The sequence below is a fragment of the Fusarium verticillioides genome, chromosome 7 (genome assembly GCF_000149555.1).
Source record: "Fusarium verticillioides 7600 chromosome 7, whole genome shotgun sequence".
Taxonomy (NCBI): Eukaryota; Fungi; Ascomycota; class Sordariomycetes; order Hypocreales; family Nectriaceae; genus Fusarium; species Fusarium verticillioides.
In genome coordinates this window covers 2813645-2831431 of record NC_031681.1, presented here as the reverse complement: position 1 = coordinate 2831431, position 17787 = coordinate 2813645, and the positions used below count along the sequence as shown (strand labels likewise).

Here is a 17787-nt window from a genome sequence, read left to right as displayed (position 1 = left end):
GTAAATGGAAGGGTTATTGCAGGTAATTAATAATAACCGCATGTACACCAAGGTGTGAACTTTGTACGGGATTTAAAAACAAGGCATATAGTCACATTAATCTCGCATATCAACTAGGCCAGATAGATGACCCAAGGAGCTATTGATAAGATTCAGCTTTCTCTCCTTGATCTCCTTAACCAACTAATTTGACGGCATTAGCGTGAAAAGATGGATTCTGATGATAGAAGAAGCCACTCACCATCTCTATCGAGTCATTGGTAATGTAATGGGTCGCGACGACATCTCTTGTTTGTCCCATTCTGTGTACTCGATCTAGTGCTTGCGCCTCAAGCATTGGGTTCCAATGTGGCTCAACCAGGTGGACGAAGTTAGCGGCGGTCAGGTCGACCCTAGTCACGAAGGATTAGCTCGCAAAAAAGAAGAAAACATACTCGGGCTTAAATCACCCCTCGCCGATACTTCCGATCGTGGCAATCATTACAGTGCAGCTGTTGTCGTTGCGAAACGATCTCAGAGCCGAGGTCCTCTCTATCAAGGAATTTTGGCCATCTATTCTAGCAAATTTGAAGCCCTCACTACGGAGTGCAAATTCGAGGAGATTTAGCATTTTCCTCCAAAATGTGAATACAACGCTGTAAGTCTGTTAGCATTGTACATCATTAATACTGGGGCTTGACAGTAGAACCTCTTGATAGGTTTGTTATCAAACGTGGAAGGGTTGCACTGTTGCTCTACACGAAGACTTTGTATGAGTGCTCTTATCTTCGCAGATGGTCGGTAATTTCCCTTTTCTGTCGCTGCGTCGGTATCTGCCAAATCTCCATCCTTGGTACAGCTTGGACAGACAACGCTATCAAGTGAGACTTGGTACCCTTCATCTGATTCTGCACATTTTGAACAGAGAATATGAGAACATGCAAACTCAGATGGCATATCCTGAGGTGAAACGTTCACACCACAAGAAAAACAGAGCTCAAGTTCGTTAGTGAATAGACTCAAATTTGAGACTGGGTGGCGCCGATAGCTACAGGCTTCGAGGGCAAAACTTGGGAGGAGCCTCTGTCCATGATTGCAGATGAGCCGTAGTGTGTTGATGATGGGAAGGATGCTCCCCGTTCTTTTAGCAGTATCTGAGTCGCCAAACCCCCTGTTGGCAATCAAATGGGAGGCATTTCTCTTGAAGAAATCGTACAGCTCTCTATCTTCGGGATCCAGCTGAACGAAACACTCTTGTATCTTCCGATCAGGAAGATTTAAGGTTTCACTCACGCTGTCTTTGGTCCTGCGGAGACAAGTTGCACTAACAAGTAGTTTCAACCTCCTAAGTCCTTCTGCAGTTCCTTGAACTACTGGCTTCATTATCCAGAAGTTAAATGCTAATTTACTCATGAAGGGTGGGACTCCGATGAAAGTCAGTAAAGCCCCATAATCGTCAAGACGGTTTTGTATGGGCGTGCCGGTGAGGCACCATCTTCGACTGGTTCGCAATGCGGTGACAGCCCTGAATGTTTGTGTCGACCGCTCACGAATATGATGGGCTGTATACTTTTAGCTGATTTAACAAAGAGGTTGTGCATGGATCTGACCTTCGTCGAGCACCACTCGTGCCCACGTGTGTGTGAAAAGAGGGGAATCTTCTTTCTTTGACCTCCATTCGGATTGCAGTGTTCCGTAAGTGGTGAGGACGACATCGTACCCGATGAGAGACTTGGCTAATTGGCCTCTCATAGGTCCATGGAAAAGTACCATTCGAATTTGGTCGGGGACAACGTGTCTAGAATAAATGAGTTTAGAAAATACAGAGAGTGCGAATCTGTTCTCACCTTGCAATCTGCTCTTGCCAAGCAGGAATAGATAAAAGAATGTTAGAGTGGGTGTTCAAACATGATGGTAAGAACATACTTACTGGAGTTTGGTGCCACAATTAGTGTCGTGCGACAGGTGTTGGGGACACTCACATTGTCCATGGCATCCAGAAACCAACTGATCAATGCGAGAGTACTCAAGGTCTTTCCAAGACCCATATCCTGAAGCATATTAGCGAGGCACTAAGAAGAGAAGGCAGAATGCAGATACTGACATCGGCAAGGATACCCCCACACAATGGAGCGGGATTTACTTCGTTTCGCCCTGTAACTACGTGGTGATACCTTCAATAAGCTGTCAGCTCTGGCATTTACCTTATCGAGATTATCCATACTCTACACGGCCATTTGGTGTAGTAACGGTTTCCCACAGGGATGGAAACACCGTATCATCAAGCAAGCCGCGGTCCTTTTCGACCATCATTGCGAGGGCCTTCTTTTGATGTCTGAGCCAGAGTTAGATCTTGTTCCTCCCTATTACTGGGACCTTACTCTTGCAAACTTGTTCTTAGCCTGGGACTTGGTTGTACCTGTGTAAAGGTTGACGGTCCGCTGGCAGAGTCAAACACTCGATGGACCTCACTCTTCGACTTTTCCTCCATAACTTGGTCTGATGATTGTTGATTTGCAAGTGCTTGGAAGCTCGCACCATTAACTCTGGGAAAGGTTGAGCCGGGTCTTATAAGGTACTGGGGATTCAAGTACTCCAAGCGAGTATCGTATTCGGTCGGATGCTGGAGAAAGAGCTCGGAGTCTTCCAGCAAGTCTCCAATATTGTTCATGTCTTTACGCAACCCGTAGATGATAATGTGAAGCGTTTTTGGTATTTGAAAGGAATTAGCGGACTTCTTCTTTTTGACGGGTGGGCATTCCAAAGTGGTGACAAGATTCACTTGATAACTCTGAAGGAGATCGACTATAGCCTTGGATTCTATGCGACCCATATAGCTACCAGAGCCTTCAACATGAAGGCTTATGACGTGGTTCGAGAATCGGAGCTCAATAGGAACATGTGATAGATCTTCACTCAATGTGGCCGGCGACAAAAAGTCGATAAGAAGCTATTCATTAGCACATGGACTCGTCCCAGCTGTAGTGGTTTACAAACTTCTCCAAAGCAGCATTGATCAGACTTATTATTCGATACAACCGCGGCACTCTCTTGTCCTTCCTTATCGGATAGCTGATTATTCAAAGGGGATCGCCGCGAACTTTCTGCATCGCTCAATGCGAACGGACTGAAAGAGTCCCGCTGGCTCGGATTGGAAGAAGATATCGGATTCAACCAAGCGGGCTCTTGGAGCCTCGATGTGTCGAGAAAGCTTGGCTGTTCGAGACGGGCTCTCTTGGCCATGTCGCTCTCGTCGAGCAAGGCGTGCGGGTTATGCTGGCGTTTGTTCTGCGACTTTTCTGACATGTCTGCTTCAATTGACAGATAATTTGCGATGAAGAGTGAGGATATGCTGGACGGGAAAGCGAAAAAAGATTGAGGCTGTGGATGAGGCAGCCGAGATGCAGCCAGTCAGCCTTACAACAAGGATGCCTTACAACAGGGGTTCGTCAAGCAAGGGTGCCTGAAGCAAGGATCTTCCAAGACATTCACCACTAAAATCATTACTGAGCGTCCAAAGCAAAACAAGAAGATAATTACGGATGATTAGTGCATGTTCTATATAATCTCGTAAAGGGCTAATAAACATAACAAAGAACAGAGGAATTGTCACGATTCATGCCCATAATACCGCTGCAAGGTGTCCACAAGGCAGCTGTAGCACACCAATAATGGCTTGCATACGTAGTAGCGATTATGGCGATCTTTAAATCCATGGTTTGCCGGCATGTGTAGCGGTCACGGTGAGGAGGGTATTTTCTCATTCTACACGAAGTTAGAGCCCTGATGATTGTAGATTTATGTGTGGTACTAGCAATTTATTTGAATGGAACTACAGAAAGTCAATGAGAGACAACATACGGTAGAGTATGCGTTGTAATCACAGCCTGCTGGTTTTGTATGTGATAAGTAATCAGCCATGCCGTATGTTATGCGGTATTAGATGTATACATGGAATTACTCCTCCGCAAACTTGGACCACTGCCTGATAGTGCGTCCATATCGCCAGAAGAGAAAGGAAATGGGTGAGAGCACTAGACAGATTGAGCCCATGACCGTGCCACCAACACCCAGCCCCACATCCACTAACAAGTCTGTAACATATAAAGGAAACGTAGCAGCTATGACACAACGTAGAAAATTATTAATCGCCAAGGCGCTATTGGCGTGTACGAGATATACCTCAATCAAGTAGACCACGCCAGACATCAAGACCAGGATGGAGCCGCTGCCAAGGAAGACCCCGGCGGAAGCTTGTGCCAGCCAATGGACTGACCTACTGGAGGTCCAGCCAAACCAGAAGATGCCTAGGATATGTAAGACAGGGATTTTGAAATAGGTCAGTTTAGTGTGTACCTGCTGATAGGAGGATTGACCCGGCAATCATGGGCGGCAGACGTCGTTCCGGCACATGAACTCGGCTCTGCTGGATATAGTAGATACTATGTAGAGCAATCCCTATACACGCCAGGACCACGCCAAAGGTCATCCCGATAAACGGAAGACTTCCATCCATACGGGACCATCCGCGGACTGTGACAAATGCAAGAGGATACATAGTAAAAGTGAGGTATATAATTCCATAAGCGAGACTCATGTAGATGGTGAAGAAGATGAGCTGCAGATCATCAATAAGGTTTCCAAATGCCGGGGTAGCTTACTTACTATTGGCTCCCGCACAAACATCCTGACAGGTTTTGTAAGGTAGCTCTGCACGAATATCGATATGCCCCGTTCTGGACGATATATCCGAGATGGGCTAACCGAGGTATTCCCTTTGGATCTTTGGCGCAGTATCACCACCTCGGACGTTTCAGGGGTCAGAAGAAACGCAACGCTCCCAAAGACGACACCTCCTATCAGAGTAAGCCACGCCGTCCAGCGCCAGCCCAATTTGAGCGTCGCTAGATTTCCAACGGTAGGTCCAACAGTCGGTCCGCAAAACGTCGCAACGCTGAACACAGCCGTGGAAATTCCTCGCTCAGCTGGTCTGGCGAGGAAGTCAACGTACATACCCCCAAGAATAGCCAGGCTCGAAGATCCAGCTAGACCAGAGAGGAATCGAAACGTCAAGAGCAGAGATATGTTCTGAGCGAGTGCGCAGGGGAGTTGGCAGATGCAGAAGATGGCGTAGCCGAGAAACAGGGGTCGGCGCTTGCCATACAGTTCCGAAGCGGGACCCCATGCCATCGGACCAAGGGCGAAGCCGATAACGTAGAGTGTTATGCCTAGTAGGGCCGTATCGGATGAGACGCTGAATCGGGTTTGGATGTGGGGGATTGCAGCTGAGTAGACACTGCTGCCGAAGGAGACGATAAAGGTTGCGAGAGAAGTGCTGACTACGATGGACCATTTTTTGAAGGAGGGCCAGTTCACTGGTTTGTCCTCTTCTTCAAGGCCATCTGGAATTGGTGACGGGCTTTGGGATCCATCGAGGGAGATGGAGTTCTCAATGTCGTTGGTAGTTTGATTATGCATTTTGATATGTACTGTGAAATGAGAAGAACGGACTTGGAGTTAATGAAGAACAATCTGTTGGCAACAGGATAAGCAGCATTATCGTCAACGTATTTGTACATGACCCTTAAAAACTGCCCAGATACCCCGGATTTACCGAGTTACAGCACTAGGGACTACCCTTTCATGTGGGGCCGACAAACATCGTAATCTGGGGTCATAAGCGAGCATGTAACCTCAACTCGGGCGAAGGTTTCACGAATACCCTAGTGCTGGCCCTATAAAACAGTGAAATACCTCGCTTTGGTGGATGAAATGGGACCTCGGGGAACCTCCGGGCTGTATCGCGATGACGGGACTGGTGCTGGGAGAAGATCTTGTCGTTTTTTGTAAAATCAAGCATATTCATCGACGTCAGGGGACCCCTTCATGTCTGATTAGAAATCCCTTCATGCGTGATGAAAAACTAGAAGTGGTATAACCAGGGGTTTTTAGGTTATTGTGGCTGTATTTATCTTAGTTACCATGCAAGTCGCTGCGATGAGGCGAACTAACAAGTTCTTTGAGACACTTACTCAGTTTTTAATAATCTTGGATGAAGATATGTCACACACTAAGATGACACAGGCCTAAAGGGAGATGCTCGACTTTCGGCAGAGGCGTTCGGTGTTCGATCACTTCCGCCATGTAAGTGTAAATAAAATGATATCTCTACTACCTCTCGCCGCTGATATCCTAATCACTCCAAGGAGATATACCAACACCAGTATCACAGTCAGCCTACCCTTCTACAATGTCACTATCAACATACCTCACCAAACCATCATGGATATTCCCCATCCTCGCAGTGGTAGCCACAGTACTGCACTGCATCAAGCGCCTCTTTATCAAACCCCATTTCAGCCCTCTCAAACATCTCCCTTCTCCCAAGCAAGGCCCTCTTCTATTCCGTCTCATACACGAGCCCAAAGTCTCGGAGATAGAAGCATGGATGGATGAACTCCCACATCATGGACTTATCAGGTACATGGGCGTCTTCAACCAGGAGCGTATCTATGTTGCTTCTCCTGGAGCTGCGCAGGAGTTGCTTGCCTCGAATGCTTACAAGACTATCAAACCTGAGCTTCAGTGGATCCTGGCGAATAATATCGCTGGCCATGGGTTGCTCATCCAAGAGGGCGAGCAACATAAACAGGCTCGCAAGAGATTCAATCCGGTGTTTAGTCCTGCTCAGATGAAGAAGTGGTTCCCTACTATTTGGAACTTGGCCGTCGACGCTGTTGACCTACTCCCGCAACACATCAAGAGAGAACCATTCGCCCCGCACGGCGTTGTAGCAATCATCGAACTTGTCTCTGCAGCAAGCATCGACATTATCGGTCGTTTTGGCTTCAGCACTGAGTTCCAGACCCTTCAGAGAGTCACATCACGTGAGAGCACTAAAGGCTCTTCAGACCCCAAGGTCCGCTTTGGCAAAGCCTACATCGAGATGTTTAAGACCACGAAGCGAGGCCAGACGACTCTTCGTGCAGCATCCCTCATCGGGCCCAAGATCGCGCTGAAGCTGCCTCTGCGAGCGGTCAAGACGATCGATAGTATCATGGCTCTAGTCCGTGCCACGGCCGAGGATATCACGACAGACCACGAGCGGAATGTTGAGAAATATGTGGCAAGGTCTGATCCGGATATGCTCACGCTGCTTATGCAGACTGGGCATTTTTCGCATCAAGATTTGGTTGAACAGACTGTTCACTTCTTTGCTGCTGCGACGGAGACCGTGGCTGGTTCTACATGCTGGGCTATTCACTTGCTCTCCCGACATCCTGATATCCAAGACCGTCTACGAGCAGAGATTAGGGAGCATATAACCTCGCCTCGGTCAGATGTCAGCCAGTCTCAACTGCACAGCCTGAAATATCTCAACGCTGTTACAAACGAAGTACTTCGTTACCACTCCATCAACACCCTCCTCTGGCGCGAGCCAACACAGGACATCACTCTTGCAGGAGAGCCGATCCCCAAAGGCACAAAGATCGTATTTTCGCCATGGGCATTAAACCGCGACCCCGCCCACTGGGGACCTGATGCGCGGCTCTTCAATCCATCACGATGGCTGGATAATCCTAGCGGTGGAGCGGACCACGCATACTCGTTTCTGACGTTCGGGGGCGGTCCGCGTCGTTGCGTCGGTGAGCAATACGCCAGAGATCAACTGTCGTGTTTTGTCGCTAGTCTTGTTGGACGGTATAAGTTTACTCCTGTTGATTTACAGAATGGGTCGGATGAGGGGAGGGAGATTGGTGATGATTTTGCATTGACGCTGTTCAAGATTCTTTCGGGGTGGAAGTTGAATGTTGAGGTGGTTCCTGGGTGGTGAAAGGGCTGTTCAAGATCTGTATACTGCAATTCTTCTTTATAGTCGCAGACCTAGGTCGTGTCTAAGTTGGAGCCGCATCAAATCTGTATCATGGTATCTGTCTGGCCAGGGGCTGGGATAGGTAGATGCATCTAGTTAGGCTAATATGCCAAGATATTTCCGTGTCTCCCTCCGAACCCAGTGGTATAAACAAGCAAAGAAAGACCTAGCAGTTTCATTTAGCCGCCGAGGCCCTCTCTAAAACGGTTTGGCTATGCTCGTTGGTTATGTCCTTCGAGCTGAACCGAGCTCCTCTTCAAGAGATGTTGTGGAGAGTCGGGCCATCTCGTGTCGAACAGCTCTCGCCACTTACTACAAAAGATAATAAACTTTATTTCCCCGATCTTCAATCCTCCTCCGCCCAAATGGATCACCACGGATACAAACCAACCATACACAAATCCGTCGCCGGCCCGCCTCCCGGGTCACCTATCGGCAAAGGCGGGTTATCCTACGAGCTAGCCAACCCACATACTCCAAAGAAATTGAAGATACATCGGTCTGGACCAAGCCACTTTCCAGAGGTTGAAAGTAGACCAATTGAGTTTGAGACGGTCGACATATGAAAAGTGGTGCAATCTATCTGGAGTTAAGCTATGAAGTAAAAGTGTCAGGACTGTCGAGTCAAGATTTCAGTAACGCTTGACAAGATTACTGCTACAGGCCTCGCTGTGGTAAATTTTCTTCATGTCAAGATGCTGACGAGATGATAAAGTTAATTTGTTAATGAGAAAAAGATATTTGGTAAGAAGTCTGTCGACTACCCATTTGGGCCTCTCGATCATGCAGAAATAACTCAATTAAGAAGCTTAACGAGTTAAAAGTGATTGATCACGAATCGATCGGATTATTCTCCGCTTTCTCCCGCAATCTAGATTCCCGAGCACAGATCCATGACTCGCCAATCCCGAAAGAGATCGGCACTTCAAAATCGTGGGGAATTTGTTTCTTTCAGTCGTGAAACAAATGCTGTTTCAAAGAACATTTATCACTAACATACACTTAATATACCAGAAGCTGTAGAAAACCGGTATTATTTTCAAGTCTTACACGGTTCATCGTGCGTACAGTACAGAGGGTGAAACAATCTACCTCAGGTTGCAGTGTCAACCCTCCTCCCTTCGGGGGTCTAGTCATATATAGCCGCGAATCGTCAAAGCCGCTTGAATCCAATGTGATAGGGGCATTTGTGTTAGCTCGTGGTTCATGCAGCTTTAGCTTCTGTAATAAAGACGGAGGTTTTCCCTTCATGTCCCCTGTTCTGTTTTGCTTTTGTCAGTTTGGTAGTAAAGTATGCCTCGAATTGAGGATAGGCCGTCGGTATGTTACACGATTGTTATTATTGAAATTGGCTGATGAGATTAGTTTATTATCGAATCGTGGACGCTTTATGTCTTCGGCACGCTTATTCTCTTCTCGCGCTTTGCAGTTCGTTTCAAGACTGTTGGGTGGAGGGGTTTGCAAGGCGATGGTTTCTTTTCTTTTCTTGTTCTCATATTGTATGCTGTGGATGCGTTCACAATCCATCTCATCTGTAAGACTCCATGCCTTACATCCTCCATCTCGTATTTAACTCTATAGACTATTTCGGTACAAATATCGAAGCTGGCGTCGCAGCCAAATCGCACAGTCAGTACCTATCAGTCCTTTAACCAAAGACAACTGAGCTGACAGTCATAAAAGCTCTGATGAACGATGAGATCCACGAATACGAAACGGCCTCTAAACTCGAACTTGCAGCTTGGTACGCATACACAGCACTCATTTGGTGCCTAAAGGGAACAATGCTATTCTTCTTTTCGAGGATGACGATTGGGACGTGGCATGATATGTTTGTCAAGACTGTGTTGATTCTATGCGCTGCATCCTATCTTGCTGTCTTCCTCACAGTAAGCAAAGTCTCCGTCGAGTTTGTGTTGAGGGTAGAGTTGACTGTATGCAGATTACATTTGGATGTTTCCCTACACAAAAGAACTGGCAGTAAGTTTAGATGCTTGTGTAGATGAGTTCGCTGACATTATTCCAGGGTTGTACCTGATCCTGGAGGTTTGTCACATCAAGCTGTAAGTTACTGGTAACACAAACTAACAGCTTGTGCAGGGAAATGCTCTTTTAAAATACAGAACTTTCTAGTGACAACAATTCTAAACGTCCTGTAAGAAACCCCTAAACGCTTCTAACTCTCTAGTACCGGCGCCCTCATCCTCGGAATTCCAATGCCTCTCCTCTGGAAACTCCAAATCCCCTTCCGCAAGTCCGTCTCCCAACCCCTCCCCTAAAACCCATCTAACGTCACCAGAAAACTCGTCGTCTGCCTTCTCCTCTCCTCAGGAGCATTTGTAATCGCAGCAGCTATGATCCGCGTCGTCCTCACACTCTCCGCAAACCCATCTGCACTTACCATCAACGCGTGGGGCGTTCGCGAAACCATCGTTGGAATCCTCACCGTCAACATTCCCATTCTTCGACCAATCTTCTCAAAGTCCTTTTGGAACGGTAATTCTCCGAGTGAGATTACTTCGTCCTATCGGACGACTGCTCACGGGACGAGGGGTGGCAATACAACGCTTACTCAGGATATTTCGGGGCCGTATGAGCTTACGCCGAGTATTAACGACGGGTCGAAACCAAATGTTTGGGGGAGCCAGGACTCGATCGTTTCGAAGACTGTGAGGATGGCTGATATTGTGGTTTCGAAGTCGTATCAAGTTAGTCATGACGTGAATACTTATGATGGGAGGTCATGGTATGGAGACCGAAACGGAGCTTCGAAAGCTTCTGTGCATGCAGAATCTCCAGTTTGAACATGAAGAAGTTACAATAGAGCCATTAGCGCATGATTAGAGTTCAGGTTGCTTGCCATCGTCGCGTGATCAATATTATCTGAATAGGAAATTGAAGATGTTGGACTTGTCTGAGAAGTGGCTCGAAAAAACGGTTTAAGTGTTTGAATGAAGTCATAGCTAGTGATATATATAGACTTATCAAACTCCGCAGTTCTGATCAAGACACCGACACGCACAATACCCTCCGCAAGTCGATGCCCTCTCCGCTGATCAATAGCCACTTCGAAAACACGCAGAGTTGAAAGCATCAGCGGACTTCCTATGGATTGCAACTAACCTAGGTATTAGTCTAAAACCTAGCTTTAATTCCGATACTTACCATAGGTATTCTTGACCTAACCACATGGGATACAATGGCGGGTAGCTCGCAATACCCGGATCTCCCTCTTGGGAGATATATTCATTCAGAGAGTCACAATCAAAATCTTCAGTGACGGGATTTTAGTTACACGGCACAACGACTGTTACATCTTCTGCTCTACCCCATTACAAAGCCCTAACATTTAAGCTTCTTATCCCAATATTATCAGAAAGATGCTCTCGTCACGAAGAGATACTCAAGGCCCAGGTAATCCATACATGCCAATGCGAAAAGACTCAAGAGTTCTAACCTTTCAGCAGTCAACAGGTACGTTAGCACTGAGGTACGCAATAACACATATACCGCCATTTCGCTATCCAACTTCGATTTCAGCGGTAAAGCAGTCCTCATCACCGGTGCAAGTCGAGGGCCTGGCCTCGCCATAGCTATTTCGCTTATCAAAGCAAGGGCATCTCAGATCTCTATCAGAGCATGCTCTAATCTTTCCAGTTCCTCAGCCTCAATCTTTAACGCTGCTTCCAAAGCAGGTCGCAAACGACCGACGGTCCTGGAACTCAACATGGACGTCTCAAATGTCGCCAGTATAGATAGTGCAGCTTCCAAGATCCGCCCCGAATTCGGTCGTCTAGACATTGTGGTCAATAGTGCTAGGATCCTCGCAGGCAACGGGAACCTTATTGACAGTGATCCTGAAGGGTGGACGCAGAACTTTTACATCACACCAAGGGGTTCTATTTAGTTTTTCAGGCGTTTATTCCACTGTTGCTAAGTTCCCAAGGCAAAAAGTCTGTCGTCAACGTCAGTAGCATCGGTACGCATTGCATCTCGCCGACGTTGAGTGGATATCAGATCAGCAAGCTAGCCATCCTCCGATTGGCCGAATTTGCAACAGTGGAGTATGGAGACGAGGGGTTATTCGTGTACTCTATACACCCAGGTAGTGCAACTACCGAGATGTTGTTGCAACAGTGGCCTTAATATCCAGAACTAAGTAAAGGCAAGTTCAATGAGCTCTCTTGATACCTACATAATCAAGAACCTACTACTGACAGGGCGATCAAGCGTTTGCCGATAAACCCGAGCTGGGAGGTGACTCTATTGTTTACTTGACATCTGAGAAGAGAGATTGGCTGGCTGGCCGATATGTCAGTGTGACGTGGCATCCCCCTGAGCTAATAGAGAGGAAAGAATTGATCGTACAAGCAGATAGGGCTAAGGTTAGGATGAGTATTTAGCTATAGATTGTTTCTGATAAGCAGTTTCTATGCTCTCTTTGTATATTTCTACTGCCACATGTGTAACTTATTCTCCTGTCTCAAATTTTTTTGGTGATCTTTTGGGCTAGAGGTGACTGCAGTTCCATGACCCGAGTCCTTATACTCTCTTATGTGCCAGACTTGTAAGACATTTTCAATTGCGCAGAACGGGAGTCAGTTAATGGGAAATTTGACCTCCCTAAGACCTATCATTATATTCTAAAGCTATTATGCTAAGAGATATAGTATTTTTTGAAGGGATAGATTTTAAATCTATTAATCTAATATAAATCTATTATTTTACTATTATTCAATTTATCTCAAAATCAATTATTTTAAGTAATAATCCTTACCTTTAAAGTATAATACTATTATGCTAGAAGGTATAGCGCCATGGGCATAAAAGCAAAGCTATATGCTTTATTCCAAGAAATATAAAGCTGATATAAAGGCCTGCTGAATTTATACTTAATATGCCTAAATACTTACATCCACTAGGTAGTGAGGGGCACAAGAAGCTATCGCTCATTGGTGGCTACCGAAGCTAAGTTAGTCTAAATGAGCTGCCTTGCCCTGTAAATACAGGATGTTCGGGGCTATGTTAAATGCAAGTTCCAACGCGGCTGAGCACCTAGCTTTCTGTAGTAACTCGTTGGTACACTAATTTCTCAGGCGCTAAAGCGTTTAAATATCCGGCTCTGGCCATCATTCCTAGCATTTACAGATCAGATTCGAAACGATGAAGAGTTTCAGACAAGTATGGCGCAAGCCAGAAACCATGGATCCACCTGACCCAACAAGCAACGCGGTCGGGGCCTCGAAGACAACGTGCAACGACTTCCCGGACGGCGTCAAAATCTGGCACAGCCCTGGAGACGCCAAACTTGATATCTGCTTCATACATGGTCTGTCAGGTAATCGCGATAAGACTTGGACTGCTCCTGGTCAGCCTAACCCGTGGCCTACCGAATTACTTCCATCCCGACTAGCCAAAGCTCGTCTCCTCACCTACGGCTACGACGCGTACGTTTTGAGGAAGTCTGTTTCTTCAACGAATCGGCTGATTGATCACGCCAATAATCTACTACACGACCTGGCTGCTGAGCGTACATCTTCTGGCATAATCAATCGGCCTCTTATCTTCGTTGTGCACAGCTTTGGCGGTATTGTTTGCAAAACAGCATTTATTATTTCACGCCAGAATCCCGAGGCTCACCTTCGCCAGATTTCCAACTGTACCAGGGGAATCGCGTTCCTTGGAACTCCGCACCGCGGGTCTTGGGCTGCTGATTGGGCCAAGATACCGGCTTGGTCGTTGGGTCAAGTCAAGTCGACAAATCGTAGCATATTGGATGTTTTACAGATGAACAACCAATATCTCGAATTCATTCAAACTTCATTTCTATCAATGCTACGCGACCTTGACAAAAAGGGGCGGCCTTTGCAAATCACTTGTTTCTTCGAAGAACTGCCCATGCCCGGAATCGGCACCATCGTCAGCAAGGAATCGGCCTCTCTTGAGGGCTACAGTACTTTCAGCATCCATTCCAACCACTCTAACATGGCCAAGTTTGGCTCAGCCGAGGAGAGCGGGTTCAAGAGACTCCTGGGGGAATTGGTACGATGCAATGCCATGCTTGGAACGGGAGACTCAACTGTCCGCCCTGTGGCTGGACTAGAGTCAAATGGAACAACGCCAAATGCAACGTCATCCCTCCAAACTACAACTAGGCATATTTTTAATGTGAGTGGAGGGACGCAGCATAACAACACGGGGGCGGGGAATCAGTTCTTTGGAAATTTCGATGGGCCGGTCTATTTTGGCTTGCCATCTAATAAGTAGTTATCTTTAAAGAGAATCTTCAAGCATTCCTTGATCCGCCGTTTATTGTTTGAGATGTTGTGTCGCACCTCGGGAGGGGAGCCACCCACACACACCCGGGGGTTGAAAGTGGCTTTGGTGATCCAATTAGCAAGCAGCACTAATGTATATTATCATGACAAGGCGTCCTGCGAGGACAGCGCATAAAGCGCTTGCCTCTAGAAACGGGCAAAGACGCTCTAGGACTCCAGCTAAAATGCCTTAATGCTAAACAAATATTAAGATAATAATAGGTTTTTGTAGTTACTAAACTGTTTAAGTTTCTAAGGCTCTTGCTTATTAAGATTTACTAATATAATATAATTCTTATATTTTTATTGCGATATATAATTAGAATAAATATCTAAGGCAAGCCGGGCTTGATCTTGCGCCTAAGGACAGTTCTAGATAATATAATAAGACGCTCTAGGACTCCAGCTGAAATGCCTTAACGCTAAACAAATATTAAGATAATAACAGGTTTTTGTAATTACTAAGCTATTCAAGTTTCTAAGGCTCTTACTTATCGAGATCCACTAATATAATATAATTCTTATATCTTTATTGCAATATATAATTAGAATAAATATCTAAGGTAAGCTGGGCTTGATCTCGTGCCTAAGGACAGTTCTAGATAATATAATAAGACGCTCTAGGACTCTAGCTAAAATGCCTTAACGCTAAATAAATATTAAGATAATAACAGGTTTTTATAGTTACTAAGCTATTCAAGTTTCTAAGGCTCTTGCTTATCGAGATCTACTAATGTAATGTGATTCTTGCATCTTTATTGCGATATATAATTAGAATAAATGTCTAAGGCAAGCCGGGCTTGATCTCGCGCCTAAGGACAGTTCCAGATAACATAATAATATCTCTTTCGAAAGGCATACTGACTGACCGCAACCGCACTCTTTCGCCAGCTGTCGGCTATGACATGACATATCACGCGAAGCATGGCGAGCACAGCCTTGATTGGTAACGTCTCCTCGCCGGAAAGGTCGAGACGTGATGTCATCATCCGGAAGCCAGTGAACAGCCCTACCAAGCTAGCAACACAAACGACCGCAACAGTCGAAGCATGCAAGGTTGATGACAGCCCAAGAAATGATACGCCTGTATCGACTTGGGGGAGCAGTTTCAATGCTTCGGGGGGAATTCAATACAATAATACAGGAAATGGCAACCAATTTCTTGGTAGCCAATTTCACGGAGATGTAAATTTTGTTGGAGGGAATGGAGACAGTGGTAAGTAAATCATCCTTCGGTCACAAATTACATTCTTCTTGCTGACGTATCGATGAAGAGGATCAGTCCCGAGAGAGGAGAAAAGCCCAGGTTCTAAAGCGCCTCGCAACTTCCCCATATCGTGGCCGGAAGGATCGGAATCCTTCTGCTGTCCAAGGAACCTGCGAATGGTTCATTTCTCATCATCTATACCATGAATGGCTCGGCCAAGAAGCTTCAAAGATCCTCTGGGTCTCTGCTGATCCCGGCTGCGGCAAATCAGTACTCGTCAAACATCTTGTCGACTCTATCATTCAGACTACTGCTTCTAGGAGGGTCTGTTACTTCTTCTTTAAAGATGATTTCGCCGATCAAAAGAGTCTCCTCAGCGCCTTGAGCAGCATCCTTCAACAGCTCTTCATGCTGGACACTGCGCTACTATCGGACGAAATCCTTTTACAGTTTGATGCCAACGACCAATGGTTAGCTGCGTCTTTTGTTGAACTATGGCAAATTCTTGTCAAGGTTGCCGACAGCAACCCCGAAACAGAAATTGTTTGTCTCATCGATGCAGTTGACGAATGCAATGAGCAAGAGAGGAGTCAATTCTTCAAAGCGCTCCGTGAACTTTGTGGCTCCAAGAAAAGCCTGAACCTAAAGTTTCTCATCACGAGTCGACCTTATCGAGAAATCGGAATGGGCTTCAAGCCGCTGGAGAACTTGAACTTGCCAGTCATTCACCTAAGTGGCGAGAGCGATTCCGAGATGACAAAGATTGTGAAAGAAATAGATATTGCCATAAGAGAAAGAGTCAGGACAATCGCTGTCCAACAGTCACTCACAGATGAAGAGCAACTCATACTAGTCTCACGACTTTTGTCGGTCCGGAATCGAACATATCTCTGGGCTCACCTTACATTGGATTTGATCGAGCGGCAGCTTGACATCAGTAAGGAGAAGATTATCAACATCACATCACATCTCCCCCAAAACGTCAACGAAGCCTATGAAAGGATACTGTGCAAAACCTTTAGCAAAAATAAGGCAACCAGAATGTTACACCTCATCATCGCTGCAGATCGCCCTTTTACAGTGGCAGAAATGGTCGTTGCCCTCGAGCTTCAACAGCATCACCGGTCTATTGATGATATCGAAATAGAGCCTGAAGGCCGCTTCCGTGAGAAAATTAGGGACATCTGCGGGCTAGTTACAATTAGTGAATCACGGATCTTCCTTCTTCATCAGACCGTCAAGGAATTTCTGATTTCCATGAATCATTCTGAACCTGCAAGCCCCAGCCGTCTAAGCTGGAAACACTCAATACTCTCAAGCGACTCAAACATGATACTGACCAGTGTCTGTGTCTGGTGTCTCCTTTTGAACCACTCTAGGAATGACCGGCATACTCAAGTCCAGCCTCCCTCAACACATACCAAGAAGAACGCGTTTTTCAGCTATGCTGCTAAACACTGGGCGAAACATTTTAATCAGCTGTCCGCTCATAATCAGAAGAAGATGGCAAGTGTGGCACTGGAGATCTGCGATGCCCGAAGTTCTTGCTTCTTGTCCTGGTTCCCAGTTTATTGGAAAAGTCGACATGCCCGGGTCGTTGCAGATTTTACAACCTTGATGGCGGCATCTTATTTTGGAATTGAAGTAGTTGTGAAGCGAATTCTAAAGACCGACTATTCCCAGCTGAACAGAACGGACAGGACTTACTATAGATCAGCGTTATCTTGGGCAGCGGGTAATGGCCACGATGGTGTTGTGGAACGTCTAATCCGTGGCTTATCGATTGGCCCTCGGTCCTTGAGAATCGTCCTTCGGCAAGGGGCCAAGATCAACGAGTTGGATTTGGATAACCGAACGCCCCTTACTTATGCTATCTGGAACGGACACATATCGGTCGTTCGCCGCTTGGTCGAAGCTGGCGCGTGGGTTGATATTCCCGATGTCTTGGGAGGAACACCGACATCGTACGCATTCACAACCCGATATTCTGAGATAGGAAATCTGGTCCTACGAAGAGATTTTCTCAGCAACGCAGAGCACTATCAGGGTGAGAAGCTTCTACTGTCCGCATCAAAGTACGGTCATATTCATGTAGTGAAAGTGCTTCTAGAAGCAAGGACAACAAATCTCAATCTCAAGGATCGTGAAGGCTGGACTCCACTGATGTGGGCTATCAACTACAGACACAATAGAATCGTCAAACTTCTTCTGGAACACAAAGCAGATGTCAATACCAGAGACAAGACTGGGATGACACCCCTTCACTTCGCTACCCCGATACGGTCAATTCGAAATAGCAAAGCTCATACTGCAAACCGGTTGCGCTGACGTTAACTTACCAGATCTGGCTGGGTGGACCCCCTTGCACCAAGCTGCCCGTTGGAAACAGGACGATATTGCTCAGTTGATCT

At 46.3% G+C, this 17787-nt stretch overlaps 6 protein-coding genes across 6 annotated transcripts; 4 read left to right on the top strand and 2 right to left on the bottom strand.

Annotated features, from left to right (window-relative positions):
- Positions 1-96: 96 nt before the first annotated feature.
- On the bottom strand, positions 97-3285 carry FVEG_11657 (hypothetical protein; the record flags this gene model as incomplete). Its single annotated transcript, XM_018900977.1, has 10 exons — positions 97-183; positions 242-392; positions 450-635; positions 689-1541; positions 1590-1816; positions 1906-2030; positions 2084-2153; positions 2204-2314; positions 2361-2929; positions 2977-3285. The coding sequence occupies 10 exons, from the start codon at positions 3283-3285 to the stop codon at positions 97-99; spliced, it is 2688 nt and encodes an 895-aa protein (XP_018759364.1).
- A 651-nt stretch (positions 3286-3936) lies between these two features.
- On the bottom strand, positions 3937-5457 carry FVEG_11656 (hypothetical protein; the record flags this gene model as incomplete). Its single annotated transcript, XM_018900976.1, has 3 exons — positions 3937-4286; positions 4336-4597; positions 4645-5457. The coding sequence occupies 3 exons, from the start codon at positions 5455-5457 to the stop codon at positions 3937-3939; spliced, it is 1425 nt and encodes a 474-aa protein (XP_018759363.1).
- Positions 5458-6229: 772 nt separating this feature from the next.
- Positions 6230-7813, top strand: FVEG_11655 (hypothetical protein; the record flags this gene model as incomplete). The annotated part of the gene is made up of 1 exon (XM_018900975.1): positions 6230-7813. The coding sequence occupies one exon, from the start codon at positions 6230-6232 to the stop codon at positions 7811-7813; it is 1584 nt and encodes a 527-aa protein (XP_018759362.1).
- Positions 7814-9145: 1332 nt separating this feature from the next.
- FVEG_17067 (hypothetical protein) lies at positions 9146-11998 on the top strand (the record flags this gene model as incomplete). The annotated part of the gene is made up of 11 exons (XM_018906335.1): positions 9146-9172; positions 9218-9386; positions 9434-9481; positions 9536-9741; positions 9795-9832; positions 9879-9898; positions 9953-10007; positions 10041-10106; positions 10152-10459; positions 11320-11748; positions 11799-11998. The coding sequence occupies 11 exons, from the start codon at positions 9146-9148 to the stop codon at positions 11996-11998; spliced, it is 1566 nt and encodes a 521-aa protein (XP_018759361.1).
- A 1056-nt stretch (positions 11999-13054) lies between these two features.
- FVEG_11652 (hypothetical protein) lies at positions 13055-14136 on the top strand (the record flags this gene model as incomplete). Its single annotated transcript, XM_018900974.1, has 1 exon — positions 13055-14136. One exon carries the CDS (start codon positions 13055-13057, stop codon positions 14117-14119), a length of 1065 nt encoding a protein of 354 aa, XP_018759360.1. The 3' UTR covers positions 14120-14136.
- A 957-nt stretch (positions 14137-15093) lies between these two features.
- On the top strand, positions 15094-17704 carry FVEG_17066 (hypothetical protein; the record flags this gene model as incomplete). Its single annotated transcript, XM_018906334.1, has 2 exons — positions 15094-15385; positions 15444-17704. The coding sequence occupies 2 exons, from the start codon at positions 15094-15096 to the stop codon at positions 17702-17704; spliced, it is 2553 nt and encodes an 850-aa protein (XP_018759359.1).
- Positions 17705-17787: the final 83 nt, after the last annotated feature.